At 44.3% G+C, this 25774-nt stretch overlaps 1 protein-coding gene across 3 annotated transcripts in view; it reads right to left on the bottom strand.

Annotated features, from left to right (window-relative positions):
- Positions 1-25774, bottom strand: part of MTM1 (myotubularin 1) — a 78376-nt gene that overhangs the window by 34717 nt on the left and 17885 nt on the right. The window contains exons 2-6 of one of the 3 annotated variants that reach the window (XM_069747051.1): positions 20089-20161; positions 16731-16803; positions 16190-16284; positions 14688-14798; positions 13047-13148 (exon numbers count right to left, since the gene is read on the bottom strand). In XM_069747051.1, the coding sequence (XP_069603152.1) occupies positions 13047-13148; positions 14688-14798; positions 16190-16284; positions 16731-16803; positions 20089-20151 (444 nt within the window). In that variant the 5' untranslated portion in view covers positions 20152-20161. The remainder of the gene's footprint in view (positions 1-13046; positions 13149-14687; positions 14799-16189; positions 16285-16730; positions 16804-20088; positions 20162-25774) is intronic. The other 2 variants (XM_069747052.1, XM_069747053.1) reach the window with 2 other exon arrangements.

Here is a 25774-nt window from a genome sequence, read left to right as displayed (position 1 = left end):
CCACTGCCCTGTAGGGGTGGCATATGGGGTAATAAGGGGTTAATGTCACCTTCCTATTTTAAGGTGACATCAAGCTTAGTAATGGAGAGGCGTCAATACGACACCTATCCTTTACTAATCCTATTGTTGGTAAAGGGTTAATAAAACACACACATGCAGAATAAAGTATTTTAATTAGTGATGAGCAAATATATTCGTTACTCGAGATTTCCCGAGCATGCTCGGGTGACCTCCGAGTATTTTTCAGTGCTCGGAGTTTTAGTTTTTAGTGCCGCAGCTGAATGATTTACATCTGTTAGCCAGCATAAGTACATGTGGGGATTCCCTAGCAACCAGGCAACCCCCACATGTACTTATGTTGGCTAACAGATGTAAATCATTCAGCTGCGGCAAGAAAAACAAACTCCGAGCACTGAAAAATACTCGGAGGACCCCCCCAAGCATGCTCGAGAAATCTCGAGTAACGAGTATATTCGCTCATCACTAATTTTAATGAAACAAACCACCACACAGTTTTGCCATCTATATTACACTGGTAATCCAAGTGAAGCCATCGATCTTCTAAAAAAAAAAAAAAATAAATATTAAACCAACAGTATACTCCCTGGTCCGACGCAGTCCTTAACCCCTTTCTGACATTTGACGTACTATCCCATCGAGGTGACCTGGGCCTATCTGACCCTCGACGGGATAGTACGTCATAGCGATCAGCCGCGCTCACGGGGGGAGCGCGGCAGATCGTGGCCAGGTGTCAGCTGAATATCGCAGCTGACATCCGGCACTATGTGCCAGGAGCAGTCACGGACCGCCCCCGGAACACTGCGATCAAACATGATCACGGTGTGCCGGCGGTATAGGGAAGCATCGCGCAGGCAGGGGGCTCCCTGCGAGCTTCCCCGAGACCCCCGGAGCAACGCGATGTGATCGCGTTGCTGCGAGGGTCTCTTAGGCTAGGTTCTCATTGCGTTAGGGCAATCCATTTAGCGCTAAGCGCTAGCGGATTGCGCTAACCCAATGTCTTTTTATATGTCGCGTTAAACGTCCCCGCTAGTGCAGATCCCCGATCTGCGAGAGCGGGGAACGGACCTCAGGTGCACCGCGGACGCTGCAAGCAGCGTCCGAGGCGCGCCACAAAAGAACAGCACATCGTCAAAAATGGCACGCGCTAGCAATGCGCTTTAACATTGCTGGCAATGGGAGTGCTAACGGACGCGTTGCACGGCGTTAATTTCGCCGTGCAACGCTGTCCGTTAGCGCTCACACTAAAACGAAATGAGAACCTAGCCTTACCTCCTTCTCCTCCTTGCAGGCCCGGATCCAAGATGGCCGGGGCATCCGGGTCCTGCAGGGAGGTGGCTTCACTGCGCCTGATCAGAGCAGGCGCCGGGAAGCATAGGAAAAGTGCACGTCAGATCACTGATCTGACAGTGCACAGCAAAGTGTCAGATCAGCGATCTTACACTATAACATGATGCGCCCACCCTTATAACTCCCTAACAAAAAAAAAAATGTTGGTTCCAAAATTGTGCTGATGTAAAGCAGACATGTGGGCAATGTTACTTATTAAGTATTTTGTGTGACATATCTCTGTGATTTAATTGCATAAAAATTCAAAGTTGGAAAATTGCGAAATTTTCATAATTTTCACCAAATTTCCGTTTTTTTCACAAATAAACGCAGGTAATATCAAACAAATTTTACCACTATCATGAAGTACAATATGTCACGAGAAAACAATGTCAGAATCACTGGGATCCGTTGAAGCGTTCCAGAGTTATAACCTCAAAGGGACAGTGGTCAGAATTGTAAAAATTGGCCCGGTGATTAACGTGCCCTCCTGGGCCTCCGTATACTTATTTAGATAAAACTTTCCTCCTGTGAATGATCGGATACTTTTAGCTTATGTGACATTGGGTCTGAGGTGTAGACCAGCATTTTTATGAATTTACAAATATTAGCTGGTCAAGAAATACATTATTCATATACTCTATTTCATCAGGTGTTGTCAATGAGCAGGGATCTGTAAATAATGGATGGTGACATTGGACACTGCTGTACTTATAAGCCACAGATGCACCATGAGCCAGATTTCAGCCATGAACTGAAAATGTTGAAAATGCAAAAAAATCTAAATCAGTCTTAAAGGAGAAAGAAGCACATTGGTCTGACAAGATATATTAAAAGGTTTCTTATTTTCACATATACTATTGATTTATGAAAAAAACAACAACAAGGTTACTTTATAAACAGTAGCCAGTGCACAACTGCCATCATTTACAGTGATTCTGATTAACCCCACATAAAGTGTAGCTGTTCTAATAGGATTTTCCTGACGTCCGTAAACAAGCTTACAACACAGCAAAGGGACCTCATTGTAGAAAGTTGTCAGAAAGGTACAAACTTTTGTTTTTAAGGCATTAGAAAAAAGATGGAACACTGAAGACAGTCATCAAGAAGTGAACTAGCCATCCTTCAAATTATCCAAGAGGTTGTCAAGAGGCCTACAACAACATTTAACCCCTTTACCCCCAAGGGTGGTTTGCACGTTAATGACCGGGCCAATTTTTACAATTCTGACCACTGTCCCTTTATGAGGTTATAACTCTGGAACGCTTCAATGGATCCTGGTGATTCTGACATTGTTTTCTCGTGACATATTGTACTTCATGACAATGGTAAAAATTATTTGATAGTACCTGCGTTTATTTGTGAAAAAAACGGAAATTTGGCGAAAATTATGAAAATTTCGCAATTTTCCAACTTTGAATTTTTATGCAATTAAATCACAGAGATATGTCACACAAAATACTTAATAAGTAACATTTCCCACATGTCTACTTTACATCAGCACAATTTTGGAACCAAAATTTTTTTTTGTTAGGGAGTTATAAGGGTTAAAAGTTGACCAGCAATTTCTCATTTCTACAACACCATTTTATTTTAGGGACCACATCTCATTTGAAGTCATTTTGAGGGGTCTATATGATAGAAAATACCCAAGTGTGACACCATTCTAAAAACTACACCCCTCAAGGTGCTCAAAACCATATTCAAGAAGTTTATTAACCCTTCTGGTGCTTCACAGGAATTTTTTGAATGTTTAAATAAAAATGAACATTTAACTTTTTTTCACAAAAAATGTAATTCAGCTCCAATTTGTTTTATTTTACCAAGGGTAACAGGAGAAAATGGACCCCAAACATTGTTGTACAATTTGTCCTGAGTATGCCAATACCCCACATGTGGGGGTAAACCACTGTTTGGGCGCATGGCAGAGCTCGGAAGCGAAGGAGTGCCATTTGACTTTTCAATGCAAAATTGACTGGAATTGAGATGGGACGCCATGTTTCGTTTGGAGAGCCCCTGATGTGGCTAAACATTGAAACCCCCCACAAGTGACACCATTTTGGAAAGTAGACCCCCTAAGGAACTTATCTAGAGGTGTGGTGAGCACTTTGACCCAACAAGTGCTTCACAGAAGTTTATAATGTAGAACCGTAAAAATAAAAAATCATATTTTTTCACAAAAATTATCTTTTCGCCCCCAATTTTTTATTTTCCCAAGGGTAAGAGAAGAAATTGGACCCCAAAAGTTGTTGTACAATTTGTCCTGAGTACGCTGATAGCCCATATGTGGGGGTAAACCACTGTTTGGGCGGATGGGAGAGCTCGGAAGGGAAGGAGCGCCGTTTGACTTTTCAATGCAAAATTGACAGGAATTGAGATGGGACGTCATGTTGCATTTGAAGAGCCACTGATGTGCCTAAACATTGAAACCCCCCACAAGTGACACCATTTTGGAAAGTAGACCCCCTAAGGAACTTATCTAGAGGTGTGGTGAGCACTTTGACCCACCAAGTGCTTCACAGAAGTTTATAATGCAGAGCCGTAAAAATAAAACAAAATTTTTTTCCCACAAAAATTATTTTTTTAGCCCCCAGTTTTGTATTTTCCTGAGGGTAACAGGAGAAATTGGACCCCAAAATTTGTTGTCCAATTTGTCCTGAGTGCGCTGATACCCCATATGTGGGGGGGAACCACTGTTTGGGCGCATGGGAGGGCTCGGAAGGGAAGGAGCTCCATTTGGAATGAGGACTTAGATGGAATGGTCTGCAGGTGTCACATTGCATTTGCAGAGCCCCTAATGTACCTAAACAGTAGAAACCTCCCACAAGTGACACCATTTTGGAAACTAGACCCCCTAAGGAAGTCATCTAGATGTGTTGTGATAGCTTTGAACCCCCAAGTGTTTCACTACAGTTTGTAACGCAGAGCCGTGAAAATTAAAAAAAAAAATCTTTCCCCCCAAAATTATTTTTTAGCCCCCAGTTTTGTATTTTCCCGAGGGTAAGAGGAGAAATTCGACCCCAAAAGTTGTTGTCCAATTTGTCCTGAGTACGCTGATACCCCGTATGTTGGGGGAAACCAACGTTTGAGCGCATGGCAGAGCTCGGAAGGGAAGGAGCGCCATTTGGAATGCAGACTTAGATGGAATGGTCTGCAGACGTCACATTGCGTTTGCAGAACCCCTAATGTACCTAAACAGTAGAAACCCCCCACAAGTGACCCCATATTGGAAACTAGACCCCCCAGGGAACTAATCTAGATGTGTTGTGAGAACTTTGAACCCCCAAGTGTTTCACTACAGTTTATAACGCAGAGCCGTGAAAATAAAAAATCCTTTTTTTTCCCACAAAAAATATGTTTTAGCCCCGAGTTTTGTATTTTCCCAAGGGTAGCAGGAGAAATTGGACCCCAAAAGTTGTTGTCCTATTTGTCCTGAGTACGCTGATACCCCATATGTTGGGGTAAACCCCTGTTTGGGCACACGGGAGAGCTCGGAAGGGAAGAAGCACTGTTTTACTTTTTCAACGCAGAATTGGCTGGAATTGAGATCGGACGCCATGTCGCGTTTGGAGAGCCCCTGATGTGCCTAAACAGTGGAAACCCCCCAATTATAACTGAAACCCTAATCCAAACACATCCCTAACCCTAATCCCAACAGTAACCCTAACCACACCTCTAACCCTGACACACCCCTAACCCCAACCCTATTCCCAACCGTAAATGTAATCTAAACCCTAACTGTAACTTTAGCCCCAACCCAAACTGTAGCCCTAGCCCTAACCCTAGCCCTAACCCTAATCCTAACCCTAGCCCTAACCCTAGCCCTAACCCTAGCCCTAACCCTAACCCTAGCCCTAACCCTTGCCCTAACCCTAGCCCTAACCCTAGCCCTAACCCTAGCCCTAACTCTAACCCTAGCCCTAATGGGAAAATGGAAATAAATACATTTTTTTAATTTTTCCCTAACTAAGGGGGTGATGAAGGGGGGTTTGATTTACTTTTATAGCGGGTTTTTTAGCGGATTTTTATGATTGGCAGCCGTCACACACTGAAAGACGCTTTTTATTGCAAAAAATATTTTTTGCGTTACCACATTTTGAGAGCTATAATTTTTATATATTCTGGTCCACAGAGTCATGTGAGGTCTTGGTTTTTGCGGGACGAGTTGATGTTTTTATTGGTAACATTTTCGGGCACGTGACATTTTTTGATCGCTTTTTATTCCGATTCTTGTGAGGCAGAATGACCAAAAACCAGCTATTCATGAATTTCTTTTGGGGGAGGCGTTTATACCGTTCCGCGTTTGGTAAAATTGATGAAGCAGTTTTATTCTTCGGGTCAGTACGATTACAGCGACACCTCATTTATATCATTTTTTTATGTTTTGGCGCTTTTATACGATAAAAACTATTTTATAGAAAAAATAATTATTTTTGCATCGCTTTATTCTCAGGACTATAACTTTTTTATTTTTTTGCTGATGATGCTGTATGGCGGCTCGTTTTTTGCGGGACAAGATGACGTTTTCAGCGGTACCATGGTTAGTTATATCTGTCTTTTTGATCGCGTGTTATTCCACTTTTTGTTCGGCGGTATGATAATAAAGCGTTGTTTTTTGCCTCGTTTTTTTTTTTTTTTCTTACGGTGTTTACTGAAGGGGTTAACTAGTGGGCCAGTTTTATAGGTCGGGCCGTTACGGACGCGGCGATACTAAATATGTGTACTTTTATTGTTTGTTTTTTTTTATTTAGATAAAGAAATGTATTTATGGGAATAATATTTTTATTTTTTTTTTCATTATTTTGGAATATTTTTTTTTATTTTTTTTTTACACATTTGAAATTTTTTTTTTTTACTTTTTTACTTTGCCCCAGGGGGGGACATCACAGATCGATGATCTGACAGTTTGCACAGCACTCTGTCAGATCACCGATCTGATAGGAGTGCAGGCTGCTTCACAGTGCCTGCTCTGAGCAGGCTCTGTGAAGCCACCTCCCTCCCTGCAGGACCCGGATCCACGGCCATCTTGGATCCGGGGCTGGAGGGAGCAGGGAGGGAGGTGAGACCCTCGCAGCAACGCGATCACATCGCGTTGCTGCGGGGGGCTCAGGGAAGCCCGCAGGGAGCCCCCTCCCTGCGCGGTGCTTGCCTGTACCGCCGGCACATCGCGATCATCTTTGATCGCGGTGTGCCGGGGGTTAATGTGCCGGGGGCGGTCCGTGACCGCTCCTGGCACATAGTGCCGGATGTCAGCTGCGATAAACAGCTGACACCCGGCCGCGATCGGCGGCGCTCCCCCCGTGAGCGCTGCCGATCGCATATGACGTACTATTGCGTCCTTGGGAAGTAAAGCCCACCCCACATGGACGCAATAGTACGTCTAATGGCAGAAAGGGGTTAAGGAGCTGCAGTAACTTCTATCAAGTACTGGTTGCATACATTTTTTTTTTGTTACCAAGAAAAATATCCAAGCCCAGTTAGGTTTTGGCGAAACCTACATCAGGTTTGCCAAAAGCATATGGGAAAATGTGTTGTGGTCGAATAAGACCAAGGATAATAATAATAATAATAATAATTTTTATTTATATAGCGCCAACATATTCCGCAGCGCTTTACAAATTATAGACGGGAATTGTACAGACAATAGACATTACAGCATAACAGAAATATAGTTCAATACAGATACCAGGAGGAGTGAGGGCCCTGCTCGCAAGCTTACAAACTATGAGGAAAAGGGGAGACACGAGAGGTGGATGGTAACAATTGCTTTAGTTATTCGGACCAGCCATAGTGTAAGGCTCAGGTGTTCATGTAAAGCTGCATGAACCAGTATGTAGCAGTACAGACACAGAGGGCTAATACTGCATAAAGTGTATGAGAACATGATGCGAGGAACCTTTTTTTTTTTTTTTTTTTTTTTTTAAATAGGCCACACAGGGATCCTTACATTAATGTATTGAGGCGGTAGGCCAGTCTGAACAAATGAGTTTTTAGGGTACGCTTAAAACTGTGGGGATTGGGGATTAATCGTATTAACCTAGGTAGTGAATTCCAAAGAATCGGCGCAGCACGTGTAAAGTCTTGGAGACGGGAGTGGGAGGTTCTGATTATTGAGGATGCTAACCTGAGGTCATTAGCGGAGCGGAGGGCACGGGTAGGGTGGTAGACTGAGACCAGAGAGGAGATGTAGGGTGGTGCTGAGCCATGGAGTGCTTTGTGGATGAGGGTAGTAGTTTTGTACTGGATTCTGGAGTGGATGGGTAGCCAGTGTAATGACTGGCACAAGGTAGAGGCATCGGTGTAACGGTTGGTGAGGAATATGATCCTGGCTGCAGCATTCAGGACAGATTGGAGCGGGGAGAGTTTGGTAAGAGGGAGGCCGATTAGTAGAGAGTTACAATAGTCCAGACGAGAATGAATAAGTGAAACAGTAAGAGTTTTTGCAGAGTTGAAAGTAAGAAAAGGGCGAATTCTAGAAATGTTTTTGAGACGCAGATAAGAAGAGCGAGCCAGTGATCGGATGTAGGGGGTGAATGAAAGGTCAGAATCAAGGATGACCCCAAGGCAGCGGGCATGTTGCTTTGGAGTAATGGTGGAACCGCACACGGAGATGGCAATGTCAGGCAAAGGTAGGTTAGTAGAGGGAGAGAACACGAGGAGTTCAGTTTTTGACAGGTTTAGTTTCAGATAGAGGGAGGACATGATGTTAGAGACAGCGGTAAGACAATCACTGGTGTTTTCTAAAAAGGTCGGTGTGATATCAGGAGAAGAAGTGTATAATTGGGTGTCGTCAGCATAGAGATGGTACTGGAAACCAAATCTACTGATTGTTTGTCCAATAGGGGCAGTATACAACGAGAAGAGGAGGGGGCCTAGGACTGATCCTTGAGGAACCCCAACAGTAAGGGGAAGGTGAGAGGAGGAGGAACCAGCAAAACATACAGTGAAGGATCGGTCAGAGAGATAGGAGGAGAACCAGGAGAGAACGGTGTCCTTGAGGCCGATGGAGCGGAGCATAGTGAGGAGGAGCTGATGATCTACAGTATCGAATGCTGCAGAGAGATCCAAGAGAATTAGCATGGAGTAGTGAACATTAGATTTAGCTGTTAGTAGGTCATTAGAGACTTTAGTGAGGGCAGTTTCAGTAGAGTGTAAAGAGCGGAAGCCAGATTGAAGAGGGTCGAGAAGAGAGTTATCTGAGAGATAGCGGGTAAGACGGGAGTGGACCAGGCGTTCGAGGAGTTTAGAGATGAAGGGAAGATTAGAGACAGGTCTATAATTTGTGGCACAGTTTTGTTCGAGGGATGGTTTTTTAAGTAATGGATGTATGATGGCATGCTTAAATGAGGAGGGAAAAATACCGGAAGTGAGGGAAAGGATGAACTTTTTAGCCAAAAATCCAAAAAATATGTTTGGTGCAAAGCCAGCACTGTGCATCACCAAAAGAACACCATACCCACAGTAAAGTATGGTGGAGGCAACATGATACTTTTGGGCTGCTTTTTCAGCAGCTAGGACTGGTGCTTTAGCCGAGGTGATGGAACTTATGAACAGTCACAAATATCAGTCAATTTTGAAACAATTCAGACCGCTCTTAAAAAAAAAAAAAAAACTGAACATGAAGGAGAATTTCACCTTTCAGCACAACAATGACCCCCAAGCATACTTCAAAATCAACAAAGAATGATCAAACTTTTTAAATGGTCTAGACATGAAACTAATTGAAATATTTGTGAGTGGATTTGAAGAGCGCTGCACACAGGAGATGCCCTTACAATTTGACACTTTTGGAGTGCTGTAAGGAAGCATGGGCAAAGATGATCAATTCTAGATGTGCCATGCGGATACTATCCTACCCAAATAGACAATACTTTATAGATGTAAGGATGCTTCAGCAAAAGTATTAGTTTAAGGGTGGGCATATTTATGCAACCATACTATTTCAGAACTTTTTTTTTTTTCTCTTTTTCCTCCTAAAAATATTTCAATTTATACTTCACTTCAATTGTACAGATTATGTGTGATCGTAAATGTAGAAGATGATCTGAAACTATTTTTAGCATGACAAAAACTTGGCATTTTAACAGGGGTGAGTAGACTTTTTATAGTCACTAACTTCATTGTAGATAGAATACCATTTAATGACAGGTACGTGGAGATGGCATATGTACTATACATTACAGTGATGTCACGCTGCAGAACTTTAATTCTCCTCAAAGGGGTATTCTCATCTCCAAGATCCTACCTCAATATGTAGCAGGTGGAATAATAATATTAGCAAATACCTCCAATTACAAATGTAGTATAGTTCTTCTGATAAGCCAGGTCTCTTTCTTCATGTGCAGGCATTGCAGGACCTTAGGTATGCATGGTTACAACCACTAGCAACTAGCTGCCTCTATATCAGTGGAAATAACCATGGATACCTAGGGTCTTGCAATGCCTGCATATGAGGAGACACAGCGAATCAGAAAAACTATCCTACATTTCTAATTGGAGGTATTTGCGAATACTACACCTATTACATATTGGCATAGGATCTTGGAGATGGGAATACCCCTATAAGGATTAGCACTGCCATGAATATGAGCCTGCCCGCCTCAGCAAGCATTGCTTTCTGTACAATACCATGCCCTTGCATCCGCCCTAATGTAACGCTCACAGAAAGCACGATTAAAGCTACCCGTCAGGCTAGTCCGTCGGCATCTAGACGTAACTGCAGGCACAGAACCATCCCCGTATTGATTGGATGTAGATTTTTCCTTTAATTGATCCAAGTAAATTATTAACCCTTCTACATCTGGCGGCATCCTTACTCGGCAGCATGCCTTTCACACCTGCCTAAAGCCTTTCCGCCATGCTGTATGTCCAGCAGACTTGAGCCCACCTTTTAGACAGAAGCTGGTACTCGGATTTGCGGTTAGTTTTGGTATGGTATTACACAGTTTATAGTGAGTGGCTCAGTAATTCCCTATCCATTAGGGTAAGGGATCATTTATTGATATCTGCGAGCTTAACTTTAAAGACACGCAATAGATTTTAAGAAAAGCCACATGGGAACGTTCACGGCTCGTGTCTATGGGGCTGCCAGACAAATGGCTGTGCTCAGCTAGATCCAGCCGACCCTTAGGAGGATAAATGGAGAGAAGAAGCACGACCTCCGCTCCACGTACACAGAGCTCTATAGACCGCCGCGCTCTGCTGCTATCCGGACCGATCCAACCGGTAAGTAGACGCTAGTGCCATGAATAACCAATGAACTTAGTACAAACCCATTAATCACTAGGTCCACACAAGGCACCCAGTGTGGGCACGGACATTGCCAGGATTCCACCTTCATGTGACCGCAGCTCCTCACTGACCGGAAGTCAGAGGCAACGGTCACAAGCGCTCAGTGTAAGCCTATGAGAGGCTGGTTGTGGGTCTCCGGCTCACCCAGCAAACACTGGAGCGTTGGGGCAGGTCACAACCTGCAGCACCTGGAGCGGAGCGGCACCGATAGAAGAACAAAGAGGCTGGTAAGTATATTACCAGGGGCAGGGAGCATACATTAGTGGTACCACTCCAGAGCCATCATAAAAACAAAAATGCTGGAGTTGTGCTGTAAATTCTAAGTTATTTGGACCATCATATCCAAAAGTAAAGCTCCAACCACTATTAAAGGGAATCTGTCACCTCATTTTTTGCATATACGCTGCTGCCACCGCCATTAGGGGCTTATCTACATTCTGTAATGCTGTAGATAAGCAACCCCCCCCCCAGATGTATCCTGGAAGATAAGAAAAAGAGGTTAGATTATACTCACCCAGGGGCGGTCCGGTCCGATGGATTTTGCGGGTCCAGCACCTCCCATCTTCATACGATGATGTCCTCTTCCTTGTTTCTGTCGCGGCTCCGGCGTAGGCGTCAGTCTCTGCCCTGTTGAGGGCAGCGTTAAGTACTGCAGTGCGCAGGCGCCAGGAAAGGTCAGAGAGGCCCAGCGCCTGCGCACTGCACTACTTAACGCTGCCCTCAACAGGGCAGACAAAGTACACTTGCAGCGGAGCCGCAACAGAAGCAAAAAAGAGGACGTCATCGCATGAAGATGGGAGGCGCCGGACCCGCGAAGCCCATCGGACCGGACCGCCCCTGGGTGAGTATAATCTAACTTGTTTTTCTTATCATTCAGGTTACATCGGGGGCTTATCTACAGCATTACAGAATGCTGTAGATAAGCCCCTGATGGAGGTGGACGCAGCTTATATGCGAAAAATGAGGTGACAGATTCCCTTTAATAGTAAGAAATGAATGCTCATAAAATGCCGTACTTCTTCATATTAAAGCGCCACTCCAGCAGTTGTTTTTTTATTGGACAGTGCTTTAAATGTGAGTCTCCTGCCCCCTGTCTGATACTCCCCTGCCACCTTCATTGTTTTCCAGCATTGGTCCAGTCTGTCTCCGTCGAAAAGTGACCTGCCGGCTGCTCCAGTCAGGAGCTGCACTCACAAGAGGATGTCGCACGACCCGAGTGACACCGAAAAACGGCAAACTCGCCAGAGGGCGAGTATATGACAGGGGACTCACATTTGAAGCGCCACTACGGAACTGAAAAAAAAAAGCTGGAGTAGTGCTTTAAGCAGCACTGGGCCAAGATCATGGATTCTCCATCTTGAGATTCAGCTGCTCACATGTATGGATTTGTGGGATCATTTTGGCAAGCTTTTCCTTTTGAGGACAGAGCCAATGCTGAGAGTAAAGTATATGACCTACTAGGGCAGAGGTGTGAAACTGCATTCCTCGAGAGCCGCAAACAGGTCATGTTTTCAGGATTTCCTTGTATTGCACAGGTGATAATTTAATCACCTGCACAGAATGATTCCAGCACCTTGTGCAATACAAGGAAATCCTGAAAAAATGACCTGTTTGCGGCCCTCGAGGAATTCAGTTTGACACCTCTGTACTAGGGTCCATAGACCTAAGTAGATGCCAAGCCAGTAGCCCACCGAGGGCCAGTAAAGAGCCGCTCTAGCAGAGTACAGCCTTCCCACTCCAATGGAAATATCAGGCCACATAGAGCGGCCACAGACAAAAATGAACATTGGGGGCTGGGATCCGGCACGGCAGATGCAGTTTTGAAATATACAAAGAATTTGTGGGAATCAAGCCAAAAAATGCTACGTCCCATGTACACCCACTACCATGCATGGTGTCTTTACAAGGCATGTCCTGTGCACCCATGGATTCTGAGCACCTAAGGAACGCAAGCAATTGCTTCATTCCACAGCAGACCCGACAGAAGCAGCGCATCCAGCAAAGTGTGACCAATGTGGGACAGCCATAATCTCCGGCACAATGAACCCCAATGCCTGCACGGCAGCATACCCTGACCAATTTCTATTAATATGGCGCCTGTGAGGGGAAACCGGTGTGCCTCATTGTAAAATAAGGAGCACATGGAGGTAGAGTATGGGTCTCCAGGTGCAGGTCTAGATCACACGTCTGTACAAGAGCCATTATGAAGTCCACACAGTAGGGAGATCCATAATGAAAGCGTGGACAGATGAAGATCCCTGCGGCCGGTGTCTGAAAGAACCGCATAACAGAGACTTGGACAGTCTGTGCACAACCAATACATTGAGGGAACCTTTCCGCTCAGAATCAGCTTCACACGGCGATTACTAAAGGGCAGAAAATAAATCCCAACAAATCTATCTGCTTACCGATCCGTGTGACAGAGGAAAGGCGTGTTTTGTCAGATCTTCAAATATCTGTTTTCTGCTGTGTGTTTCCTGTTTCAGAGCAAAGCGCAGGTTTCTCATATCCTAAATTGCAAAAGGATAGAAGTGAATCAGTGCGTCCATCTCACTGACAGGCATCGGACATGATGGGAGGCTTTGTGCACATGGTGATCAGCACAGAAGTGGTGAGACTTCTACATTACTAGATGAATCACCTCCTGAGCCCCCGACCTCCTGAGCCCCCGACCTCTTGAGCCCCCGACCTTAGTTATAGTAACAGAATCACCCCGACCTGCACAACGGAACGCTACGTCATTTACCAGTTCCTCTTCAACATATGGAACAAGGTCACTTTTTTTTTTTTTTTACAAGGGTCTCTAAGAAGTCTATGGTGTGTTCACATGATATTTTCACAATGTGAAGGAGACTGTATGTTGTCCCCGTGTTTGTGTGGGCTCCCTCCGTGTTCTCCAGTTTCCTCCCAAAGACATACTGATAGGGAATTTAATAGTGCAAGCCCCAATGGGGACAGACGCCTCACAGCCGTCACTCAAGTCTTCTTGGCGCCGCCTCCCAAGCGCTGTTTGTTTTGAAATCTGCCGGCGCCTTCGCTCTTTTGTCTTGCCTGGGGCAGGCGCAGTGAGCGCTGCCCATCTGTCCTCATATGCAGTCTCGCTGACTGCGCCTGTGCGGCCGCCCTGCTTGTGAATCCCAGCCCTGCAGTGTCTTATGATTTATTCACACTGCGGGGCTGGGATTCATGGGCATGCACACTGCGACCTGGGTGAGTGGCTTAGACACGCAGTGTGCATGCCCAGGAATCCCAGCCCTGCAGTGTGAATAAATCATAAGACACTGCGGGGCTGGGATTCACAAGCAGGGCGGCTGCACAGGCGCAGTCAGCGAGACTGCATATGAGGACAGATGGGCAGCGCTCACTGCGCCTGCCCCAGGCAAGACAAAAGAGCGCAGGCGCCGGCAGATTTCAAAACAAACAGCACTGAGGCGGCGCCTGGCGCCAAGAAGACTTGAGTGACGGCTGTGTGGCGTCTGCAGCAGGGGGGGAACGGCCTGCCTCCAGGACTGAAGACCGGTATTTTAGACAAATTACAAAACGGATTATTTCTGCAGTTGCAGCACCAATAACTAAAAGAGCCACCTTGTCAGAATGCAGCATTATTGCTGCACAAGATGGCTCTTTTAGTTTCAAACGCCTGGGGGGAGGGACAGGTTCCCTTTAAGGGAAAAGTAAGGACTCCTTTGAAGGCTACGACACGCTGTCTACGGTATAAGTCATGACATACAGGCCATCACTCCCCATATGGGGCTAAATGTGTTATTTCAACTTCCATTTGGCCAGTATGCATCAGGTCTTTTTTGGATAGAAAATTGCAAAACTGCATTTTCCAATAATAGGGGCCATTGCAAAGAAGCTTATGCCATGGATGCATTTATTTATTTATTTTTAAATGGTGATGTATTTATCCCTCCAGATTGTGACCACTGTGGAGCATACCCAGAGTGTACGTGCCCGACGGTGGGCACGGACGCCATGTGCACCCTAGCCTTACTCCTATAAGCAGTATTAATCACAGAACCATACGGTTTGGTGGCCATACTTACTTTGCAGGTTATATCCAGACCATAGGAATTCTCTCCTCTACTGGTCGCACCTCCCATCTTTTCAATCCTTGCAATAACACCAAGGGGAACCTCAAATACAATTGCTGGCTCCTAACAAACAAAAACAAAAAAAACACAAACAAACACTATATATTGTGTTTCACCTAATAGGTTATAGAAAGACATGCAAGATTATTTGATGCCAAATTGCATATGAAAGCCCGCAGGTAATGGAGAGCGCTGACAACACGATCCCGGTCTCATCCGTCTGCTTGGTTAGTGGTGGCTCTGCAGGGCTTGTGAAGTCACATTTGTCAGCTGGAGAGAATGCTGGGAGTTGTAGTTTCACAGTAGAGCCACAGGTTGCAAGCCACTGATCTAGGAAACAATCTCACACTGACTGTTTTCAATCTCTGCTCCTGTACATTACCAGTCTTACAGATCATGTGACAGAATTTGAGAATCTTAGCCAAGTACTGTAATAAAGAACACCTGTATACAAACTCATGCCAGGAAGCTGTCAATCATGGAGGACGGGCAGAAGCCGGACTCGAGCTTTATCTGGCAGAATTTAAACCGCTTTTCACATGGAAATCCAGAATCATGACAAATATACGGTATATATCCCTGAGCCTAGTCCTTTCATACTGGTCTCCAACAGTAACAGATTCACTGTAACCTTCTGACATGTAATAACTGCGCCCTGTGACTGCCATGGCCGAGCTGTCCACACCATATCAGAGATTTCAGAGCCACTAGAAGAGGAGTCAATTCCTTCTACAAAACAGATCATTTTATAAATGTGCCCCTGTGTAATGGCTGTGTCTGACCATACAAAGCTGCTCCAGTACACGGTGATCACACACACAGCTCCTGGCTGGGGAGGGCGGGTAAGTCACTTGTGATAAGTGAGTATACAGACATGCAGCTGGGGCTTAAAGCTGCTGCTAAGGTGATATAACAGGCAGAGAAACGTACCTTCAGTCCCTGCTGTTCTGTCTGTATATTCACCTATCATAAGTGACTTCTGCTCCCCTCAAATGGCCAGGCGCTGTGGTACAGGTGCTGGGTTTTCACTGAATGTAAGTCATAATCATCAACATGAACAGAAATAAACACCTGAAATAGATCACTCTGTTTGTAATGACTATATAATATGAGTTTCACTTTTTCATTTGAAGAGCTGAAATAAATTAACTTACTGATGATATTCTAATTTTGTGAGAAGCACCTGTGTGTGCAGACCATGAACTGGAGCAGCTCTGCATGGTCAGACACAGCCATTACACAGTACACAGCAGGGGCACATTTGTAAGATTATCTCAGCACAGGAACATCTTATTTAAGACATCCAATTGTGGAACAAATTATTTCAAGATCTATGCATCAAAATATACTTTGTTCATGGGACAACCCATTTAATAGAGGGGTGGAAGTAAGCGGAGAACAGCACTGGGTGATGTAAAGCTAAAGCTAATCTGAAAGAAATCTCTTTAACTTACCGTCTCCTCACCTTTGAAGTACAATTTATAGTTTGTGACGTATAGCCTGCCTTTAACTGGACCATTAAATGGACACATGTAAATAACATCCTTATCTGGAAGAAAATTAAAAAAATAAATAAAAACACAGTAAAATTATAAAACCACTGAAGAACCCTATATAAGTAACTCTGCCAGAAAATGCAAAACTAGAACTATTGAGACTGCAGAACTACACGAAAATGTAATGTATTCGTGAGGACGTTACAGGATCTGATGGGATGAATGAGACCCCTGTCCATAACCTAGCAGAGGAAATGGACCACCATGGGACAACCATTGCTCAGCCATATACCCAAATATACCTGTGGACATGCAGAAGAACTCCTAGCAGTGACTACAAGGAAGGTGGTAGTCAGGGGCCAGTGCAGGGAGGACGTTCTGCAAGAACTTTAATATTGTACAGGGGTCAGGGACAACCACCAGGACAGGATTTTTTATATATTTTTTTTTTTTATTTGCCCCTATTTAGAGATAGATCTATGAAACATATGATGTTTACCTGTTACAAGGGTTTCTCCAGGTAGGAGAGGAATTTCATTGTTGTGTTCTTGGTTCATGTCTTCTCTGGGAGGCTGCAAAAGGAAATTAATTCTTAGAGTCACACTGTCGCCATTAAAACAATATAATATATAAAAAGATTTTAAAAAGTTATCAACTGGTACAGAAATCATTACAGGCAAGGAAATAGTGTTAAAGGGCTAAAGGGTTAAAGTGTTATCAGTATGAATAACATAAAGGGGTTGCATGAAGAAAACAAGTGGTCGCCTATCACCTGGACAGAACGGTGGGGTCCGACCACCGATCAGCAGAACGGGGCACTTTCATCAGTCAGACAAAAAGTAATTTCCATCCTAAATCCCTATATATGTAATGCCATAATCTAAACTAATTTCTAATATACTTAAATTAAAACATCCCTATCCTTCCCTAACTACACCAACTTGTTTTCTTCCTACCTCCTCGTTTCAGGGGTATTGCTAGTCCCTGCTCAGTCACTATGCAATGTGCACAGTGACAGTGCACTCAATGTTGTTGGCTCAGATCAGCAGTAATGAGCCAGCACCAGAATGCACTGTTAGTAGTATGTTCCAAGACTACGCCAAGACTGGGTATTCTGACTCCTCGCACTAACAGTTCGCTCTGATGCCATCTCGTTACTTCGGACCTGGACCGACGAGAGCGCACTGTCATTGCACAATGACAGAGCAAGAACTATCCCAGCCCCTGAAGTGACTGTCACTGATGACACTTTGTTTTAGGGTGTGGGGAGAGGCTGCCTCAGTGACCACGGCCTCTGCACCTTGATGACGCTTGATTTAAGTATCCCAGCATGCACCGGGACTCTAAAATGAAGCATCACAGAAAAAGATAGTTAAAAAAGATATAAGAGCATTAAATACAGTAGTTAGAGAATTTTTAATACAAGCACATTAGAAAATAGATTATGGCATTAAAGACAGGGATTTAGAATGAAAATTACTTTCCAGGTTGGACCACCCCTCTATGAAACATTTCCCAAGGTACTTCATTTTAAATTTAGATCTATAAAAATAACTAAAGTTCAAATGGGACATTTCATCTAAAGGGACCTGTCAGCAGGATTGTGCACATCAGTGACCTGTCAGCAGGCTGCACTATCAATACCTAATCCGAGCACCACATGAAGACCCCCACAGGCCGCTCCGGAGCACGAGCATGTCTAACTACAAACTGAAAATAAAGATTACACAACAACCACAAGGCGGATTTCATCAACCAAGGTGCCATTGTAATCAGTATAACGCCGCCGACCTGACATTGTCTGTAGGTTACTGTGCACAATCCTGCTGACAGGTTCCCTTTAAAGGCGTATTACCTGAAGTGAAAGCCAATAAAAGGTATTCCCACAAATGAAAGTTATTCCTTATTTATAGAAGAGATAATGATCACTCAATGCTCAACATCCATCCTATTCACTGTCTATGGGACAATGAATAGAGGCCAATCTTTCTGCCCCATTATTGGGATCGCCGGGCGGTTCAACTGCTAGGGTTTCAATGAGGGACAACACACATTTGTGACAATACCCCTCCATTGATAATTTATTAAAAACCATTGACAATGTTTGCGCAGTATTAATAAACCTTACAAATACTGTCGATCAATGTGGATCAAAGGACGCTTGTAAACTTAACAGTGCAATTGAAAGTCAATGGACTGTCGCTGAAAATGTCAACAAGGTAATAACAATTTATCATGGATTGAAACTGATAAATAATGTGACTGGGGGGGACATTACACATTAGGCAGATTTTACCCTATGCATTGCCGAAGGGAAATTCTACAGAAACAACTGACTGCATTTCCATGATAACATTTTTCGTAGCACATAGATGAGATTTAGCCCATTTTCTGACAGATATACTGTGAACTTGTCCTAGAAGCACCTTTAATGTAGCAGGGCTTTGCAGAAGGGGAATGACATCTGCCTTAGACACCGGACCCCTATCCCCCGCCCTGGTGAGAGATTTGGGCACATTCAGGCGTGGTGGCTTTGCTGCCATGCAGATACCAAACACATTACATTGCTGCAGTGCTACAGGTGCTTCTTCCAAAATTAGAATATTATCAAACGTTAATTTCAGTTCTTTAATTCAAAAAGTGAAACTCTTATATAGAGTCATTACAGAGTGATCTATTTCAAGTGTTTACGTCTGTTTGTTAATGTCGATGATTATGGCTTACAGCCAATGAAAACCCAAAAGTCATCTCAGTAAATTAGAATACTTTATAACACCAGTTTGAAACAATTATTTTAAAACCCAAAATGTTGGCCTACTGAAATGTATGTTCAGTAAATTAACACAATACTTGGTCGGGGCTCATTTTCCATCAATTGCTGCATCAATGCGGTGTGGCCTGGAGGTGATAAGTCTGTGGCACTGCTGAGGTGTTATGGAAGCCCAGGTTGCTTTGATAGCAGCCTTCAGCTCGTCTGCATTGTTGGTCTGGTGTCTCATCTTCCTCTTGACAATATTCCATAGATTCTCTATGGGGATAAGGTCAGGCGAGTTTGCTGCCAATCAAGCACAGTGATACTGTTGTTCTTAAACCAGGTATTGGTACTTTTGGCAGTGTGGACAGATGCCAAGTCCTGCTGGAGAATGAAATTTCCATCCCCAAAAAGCTTGTCGGCAGAGGGAAGCATGAAGTGCTCTAAAATTTCCTGGTAGACGGCTGCGCTGACTTTGGTCTTGATAAAACACAGTGGACCTACACCAGCAGATGACATGGCTCCCCAAACCATCAATGATTGTGGAAACTTCACACTAGACCTCCAGCAGCTTGGATTGTGGCCTCTCCACTCTTCCTCCAGACTCTGGGACCTTGATTTCCAAATGAAATGCAAAATGTACTTTCACTTTTTATATTGAAGAACTGAAATAAACTTTTTGATGATATTCTAATTTTGTGAGAAGCACCTGTACACATGTAAGGGGGTTTAAAGCGAGATCCGTGTGTGCACATATTCTATCCATGCTTTTCCTATTGCGGAAATATTGCATAATTCACATCAACAATGTAAAGGAAATTGTGAATTTTGCTGAAGAATCGCAACAGATTCACAACAAAATCTGTGGAGGCTCCTAGCTATAATGAATGCCATTTTCATAGTGTAATGTCAGCGGCACAGCCACTGATGTGTAATGATACACACCCCATAAAGCCATGGTGGTTAATACATGTAGATTGCGTGTGACCCTTGTGTTGGTGGCGGGTTTATTATTACCAAAGATGACTTTGTCCCTGCATGAATTTCCTTAAGAGAAAAAAAAAGCTGTAAAACACATCACCGTAAATATTAACCGTAGACTTACCCTCCTTACTGATGGATTCTCATAGGAGTTAGAACTGAACCTTTGTACGGAGGACGACGCCATGATGAGGAACCTTTCAAAAGAAAAAAAAAATGAATACTATAAATTTTAAGGCCAGAAAGACGTTGTGCAGATGGAGATTTCCTAAATATGCTGGCGACAGCGGTGTATCACTCGTGAATGGATGGAGCGGCTATCGAGTGCGGCAGCCGCTTTACACCTGTCTAGAAAAGATGGCCCGTCACACAGGACTCCTGGCTGGTGTGAATGGAGCTGTATATGTGCCAGCATCGTAGAATGGAGCATAGTACCGGCCAGGCATAGCATTAACACTGAATGCAGAACGCTATTGTATCACCTGAGCCAGGGCTGCGAAACACCGTCCCCACCGCTGACCGTACACCGCATCAAGACATGGGATTATAGATAGGTTCACACTTGCATCGAAGCCTCCATTAGTTCGGACCATTAAGATGAGAAACAAAAGAGGAGTTTATTTTAGGCTATGTGCAAACGTTCCGGATTTTTCGCTATAAAAACGCGAAAAAACCACGAAAAAAAAAAAGCATCCATTAAGCATCCTATTAATAGAATGCAATCTGCAATTTTTGTGCAAGTGTTGCCTTTTTTTTCCCCCCGGAAAAATAAAAAGACATTGTGGTAAAAAAACGCAGCATGTTCATTAATTTTGCAGATTTTTCACGTTTTTGCTGCTATATATTGCATTGGGGAAGCTCTGGAAAAAAAAACGTGAAAAAACGGTGCTAAAAACCATGATAAAAACGCATGTTTCCTGCGGAAAAAGTCCGGTTTGGGTCAGGAAATTTCTGCAAAGATTCCGGACGTGTGCACATACCCTTACTGTTAAAGGCCATGGCCACATGAATGGAAACCAGAATGGCCCCATTACTGCTAAAGGGGTTTGGTGCCATTTGTGTCGATTCTAGAACAAAGCTGCTCCTTGCCAGAGTTCTAGGAACAGGAAACCAGACCCCTAAATGCAAGTGTGAACCCAGCCCAACACTACGCCATAATGCACGACCTACGGCCACCGGAAAATGGAGCTATTCTATGCAGCCAGAAACGATCACAACACACAATGTACGGTACTTGTTTCAGGTCTGTAACAGAGGACAAAGTAAGATTGTGAGCCCGGCCACTCATGTCTCAATCACCGCCCCACAGAATCATTTTCACACTGTCACAAGTATGATGTCAAATACTAATATTTCTGTAAAATGGGAAGAAAAAAAAAAAACCTAAAAAACAAACTGCTGGGGGCCGATTACGAAGCACAGTTTATCATTCTAGACAGAGTACAAATAATATATAATTCGATTCCAGGGCTCGCGCGGAGCAGGGAAAACAAATTTAAGATTCAAAAACTCCCTATGGCAAATTGATAAGAGTGAGGCAATGGAGCAGAACAGGCTAAGAACACAGGCAATAAGGGAGAAAGGCTGGTACAGGGCCGGCGTCTGCACGAGGACCACAAGTCAATTCATGTGACCGGCATGAGAAAATCATAAGACATGTGCGCACGCTCAGCCTGACATCCGCATGTGCCGCACTTCTCACAATAAGCCGGACATCGGCCATGCACAAAATATGGGAATCTTCTGTATCGAACATAATGAGCCAGAAAATGGACAGAATAAAAATACATTAATGAGGGGCTACAAGCGCACAGCAAGGATTGTGAAATATATGTGTGTGTGTGTGTGTGTGTGTGTGTGTGTGTGTGTGTGTGTGTGCGCGTGTGCATATATATATATATATATATATATATATATATATATATAGTGACATGTCTAGGGTTATATGTGTGACTAGTGATAATGTAACATCTGTCCTGAAGGCAAGTCGCACCTAGGTGTTAATCAGAAAGCCAGCAATTATGATATTAACCTGAGGGGCCGGTCTAGAAACCTTTCCTCCAGACCAAAGTTATAAATTTAGGCTGCAGACAGAGAATAGTGTTCACATGATGGGGGCAGTCTGAGAAGCTGGTGTGATCCAATCTACATTCGTCCTACCCTCAGGGAGCAGAAAGCAACTACCAGTTAGATAATTTCTGCAAGTTCTCCTCTTTATTTTATACTGTTTTGCATAAGTTGTATGTCTTTTTATTATCATATTTTGATACCTTTTTCTTATTGTAAGCATTGAACCTTTTGTTATTAAAGTATAAAACTTTAACACGTTGAACCTTGAATGTTCTAAAAGAATCCATAGCCTAAGGTGTGTGAAACTTATGAGTGATAGACATTACTAGTATTAATAGTCCGGGACTCATCACCCGTGTATTCGGTGAGTGGTGGCAGCGTGTATGAGCGGGTGTGTGGCCTGGGTCGGTGTGTGATTTATGCTCCCATTACAGCATATGACAGAGGTTGAATGCTGTACAGAGAGGGGAGATTAACCCTTGCAGGCACAACCCCAAGTCACGTGTGAGAGCGGACACGTGACGAATTAGTGACACCACGGAGAAGGGATCCGTGACAATGAGAATAGGGTTTTATTAAAAAAAAAAATTATATATAATATGACAGCACAGCGGATGGCTACAGAAATCTCACTGCAAAAGAAAAATTGTGGGTCCAGCCCAAGAAGACTCTGCTGCGGCTCCATTGTTTATCATTGTCTGCAGCACAAACGTCAGGTCAAAAAGCTCCGCAGCAAATTACATCATGAGGACCCCTGGAGTTTCAGCTTTGGACCCGAGTAGGAGGAGTAAAGTCATAGAATATAGAATTATTTTTCGCAGCCGGACGAGTTGTAATTTTTTGAGGCAAAATGTTAATTTGCTTTTGGTGAAGGAGGGCAGAGATGGGAGGAGGTATTGGAGAAAAAACAAAACAGATTATCCACTACTAAGAAGTCATTTTCAATAAAATCTCAGGGTGGAAAATAAATAGAAACAAAATACAACAACCTCTTTGCTCAATTCCAGGAGCGGCAAGGTGTTACCCAGCAGACATTTCTCATAAACAATGTATATTACGCTGCTACATGAGGCTGGTAAGAAGCAGTCATTCATTAGTGTGGTTGAATTTGTTGCAAAGAAAAAACATTTTTTACATGACTTGCACAACATTTACTTCGTGGGAAGAGAGAAGTGTGACCTAAAAATTGCTCCTAAACTGTGTGAAAATTTGGTGCAAATTATTGCCACAAATTGGGGAAGCGAACGGGTGCTGTAAACTTGAACAGAACGGTTAAAATGATCAAAACAGCATATGATATGATAACACGGGTTTTAAAATGCACCATAAATATCAGTTTACTAGATGGTGACCCGATTCTAACACATCAGGTATTCTAGAATATGCATGTCCCGTAGTACATTGCCCAGCCACGTAGTACATTGCCCAGCCACGTAGTACATTGCACAGCCACGTAGTACATTGCACAGCCACGTAGTACATTGCACAGCCACGTAGTACATTGCACAGCCACGTAGTACATTGCACAGCCACGTAGTACATTGCACAGCCACGTAGTATACTGCCCAGCAATGTAGTATATTGCCCAGCCACGTAGTACATTGCACAGCCACGTAGTACATTGCACAGCCACGTAGTACATTGCACAGCCACGTAGTACATTGCACAGCCACGTAGTACATTGCACAGCCACGTAGTACATTGCACAGCCACGTAGTATACTGCCCAGCAATGTAGTACATTGCACAGCCACGTAGTACATTGCACAGCCACGTAGTACATTGCACAGCCACGTAGTACATTGCACAGCCACGTAGTACATTGCACAGCCACGTAGTACATTGCACAGCCACGTAGTACATTGCACAGCCACGTAGTACATTGCACAGCCACGTAGTACATTGCACAGCCACGTAGTATATTGCCCCGCCACGTACTATATTGCCCAGCCACGTACTATATTGCCCAGCAATGTAGTATATTGCCCAGCCACGTAGTATATTGCCCAGCCACGTAGTATATTGCCCAGCAATGTAGTATACTGCCCAGCCACGTAGTATATTGCCCAGCCACGTAGTATACTGCCCAGTCACGTAGTATACTGCCCAGCCACGTAGTATACTGCCCAGTCACGTAGTATACTGCCCAGTCACGTAGTACAGGGGTCCCCAACTCCAGTCCTCAAGGCCCACCAACATGTCATGTTTTCAGGATTTCCTTAGTCTTGCCCAGGTAATAATTGCATCACCTGTGCAATGCAAAGGAAATCCTGAAAACATGACCTGTTGGTGGGCCTTGAGGACTGGAGTTGGGGACCTCTGACGTAGTATACTGCCCAGTCACGTAGTATATTGCCCAGCCACGTAGTATATTGCCAAGCCAGGTTTGTCACAGGTAAAAAAAAAAACAAAAAAAAGCAAAAAATATATACCGATACTCACCTTTCCGAGGGAGCCCTTGTAGTCCACGGCAGCTTCCGGTCCCAGGGTTGGTATGAGCGCAGGACCTGTGATGACATCGCAGTCACATGACCGTGACGTCATGGCAGGTCTTTGTAGCGCAGGGCCTGTGATGACGTCTCGGTCACATGACCGTGACGTCATGGCAGGTTCTTCTGCCACCGGAACCTGCAACGGAAGATGGCGGCCAGCGCTAGCTGCTACGGAGGGTGAGTATAGCAGGTTTTTTTTTTATTTTTTATTATTTTTAACATTACATTTTTTACTATTGATGCCGCATAGGCAGCGTCAATAGTAAAAAGTTGGGGACACACAGGGTTAATAGCGGCAGTAACGGAGTGCGTTAACCGCGGCATAACTCGGTCCGTTACCGCCGGCATTAACCCTGTTAGCGGTGACCGGAGGGGAGAATGCGGGCGACAGGCACTGACTGTGGGGAGTACGGAGCGGCCATCTTCTTTCGGACTGTGGCCGTAGCTGATTGATTGCGGCAGCCATGACAGGCAGCTGCCGAGACCAATCAGCGAATGAATAACCGTGACAAAGAAAGGACAGAAAGACGGAAGTGACCCTTAGACAATTATATAGTAGATCTAAAAGCACATTTAGATGAGCCAATAACCAGGGATGAGCAAAATGTTCTTTCATCAAGCGAGAATATTTTTTAGCCCACTTAAAGGGAACCCGTCATCCCCAAAATCGAAGGTGAGCTAAGCCCACCGCCATCAGGGGCTTAACAATATTCTGTAATGCTGTAGATAAGCCCCCAATGTATCCTGAAAGATGAGTAATAGAGGTTAGATTATACTCACTCAGGGGCGGTCCCGTCCGATGGGCGTCACGGTCCGCTCCGGGGCCTCACATCTTCATAGGATGAAGTCCTCTTCTTGTCTTCACGCTGCGACTCTGGCGCACTTTGTCTGCCCTGTTGAGGGCCTCCCTGACCTTTCCCAGCACCTGCGCACTGCAGTACTTTGCTCTGCCCTCAACAGGGCATACAAAGTACGCCTGCGCCGCAGCCGCAGCGTGAAGACAAGAAGAGGACCCGGACCGCAGCCAGACCGCCCCTGGATGAGTATAATTAACCTTTATTTCTCATCTTTCAGGATACATCAGGGGCTTATCTACAGCATTACAGAACACTGTAGATAAGCCCCTGATGCTGGTGGGCTTAGGCTACGTTCACATTTGCATTGTGCGGTGCTGCGTCGGTGACGTAACGCACAACGCATGCAAAACGCAGCTTTTTGTGACGCATGTGTTCATTTTTGCATGATTTTT

Source organism: Ranitomeya imitator, chromosome 2, assembly GCF_032444005.1.
Source record: "Ranitomeya imitator isolate aRanImi1 chromosome 2, aRanImi1.pri, whole genome shotgun sequence".
Classification (NCBI taxonomy): Eukaryota; Metazoa; Chordata; class Amphibia; order Anura; family Dendrobatidae; genus Ranitomeya; species Ranitomeya imitator.
The sequence above is the reverse complement of the archived record's forward strand: the minus strand, read 5'-3'. Positions and strand labels throughout refer to the sequence as shown.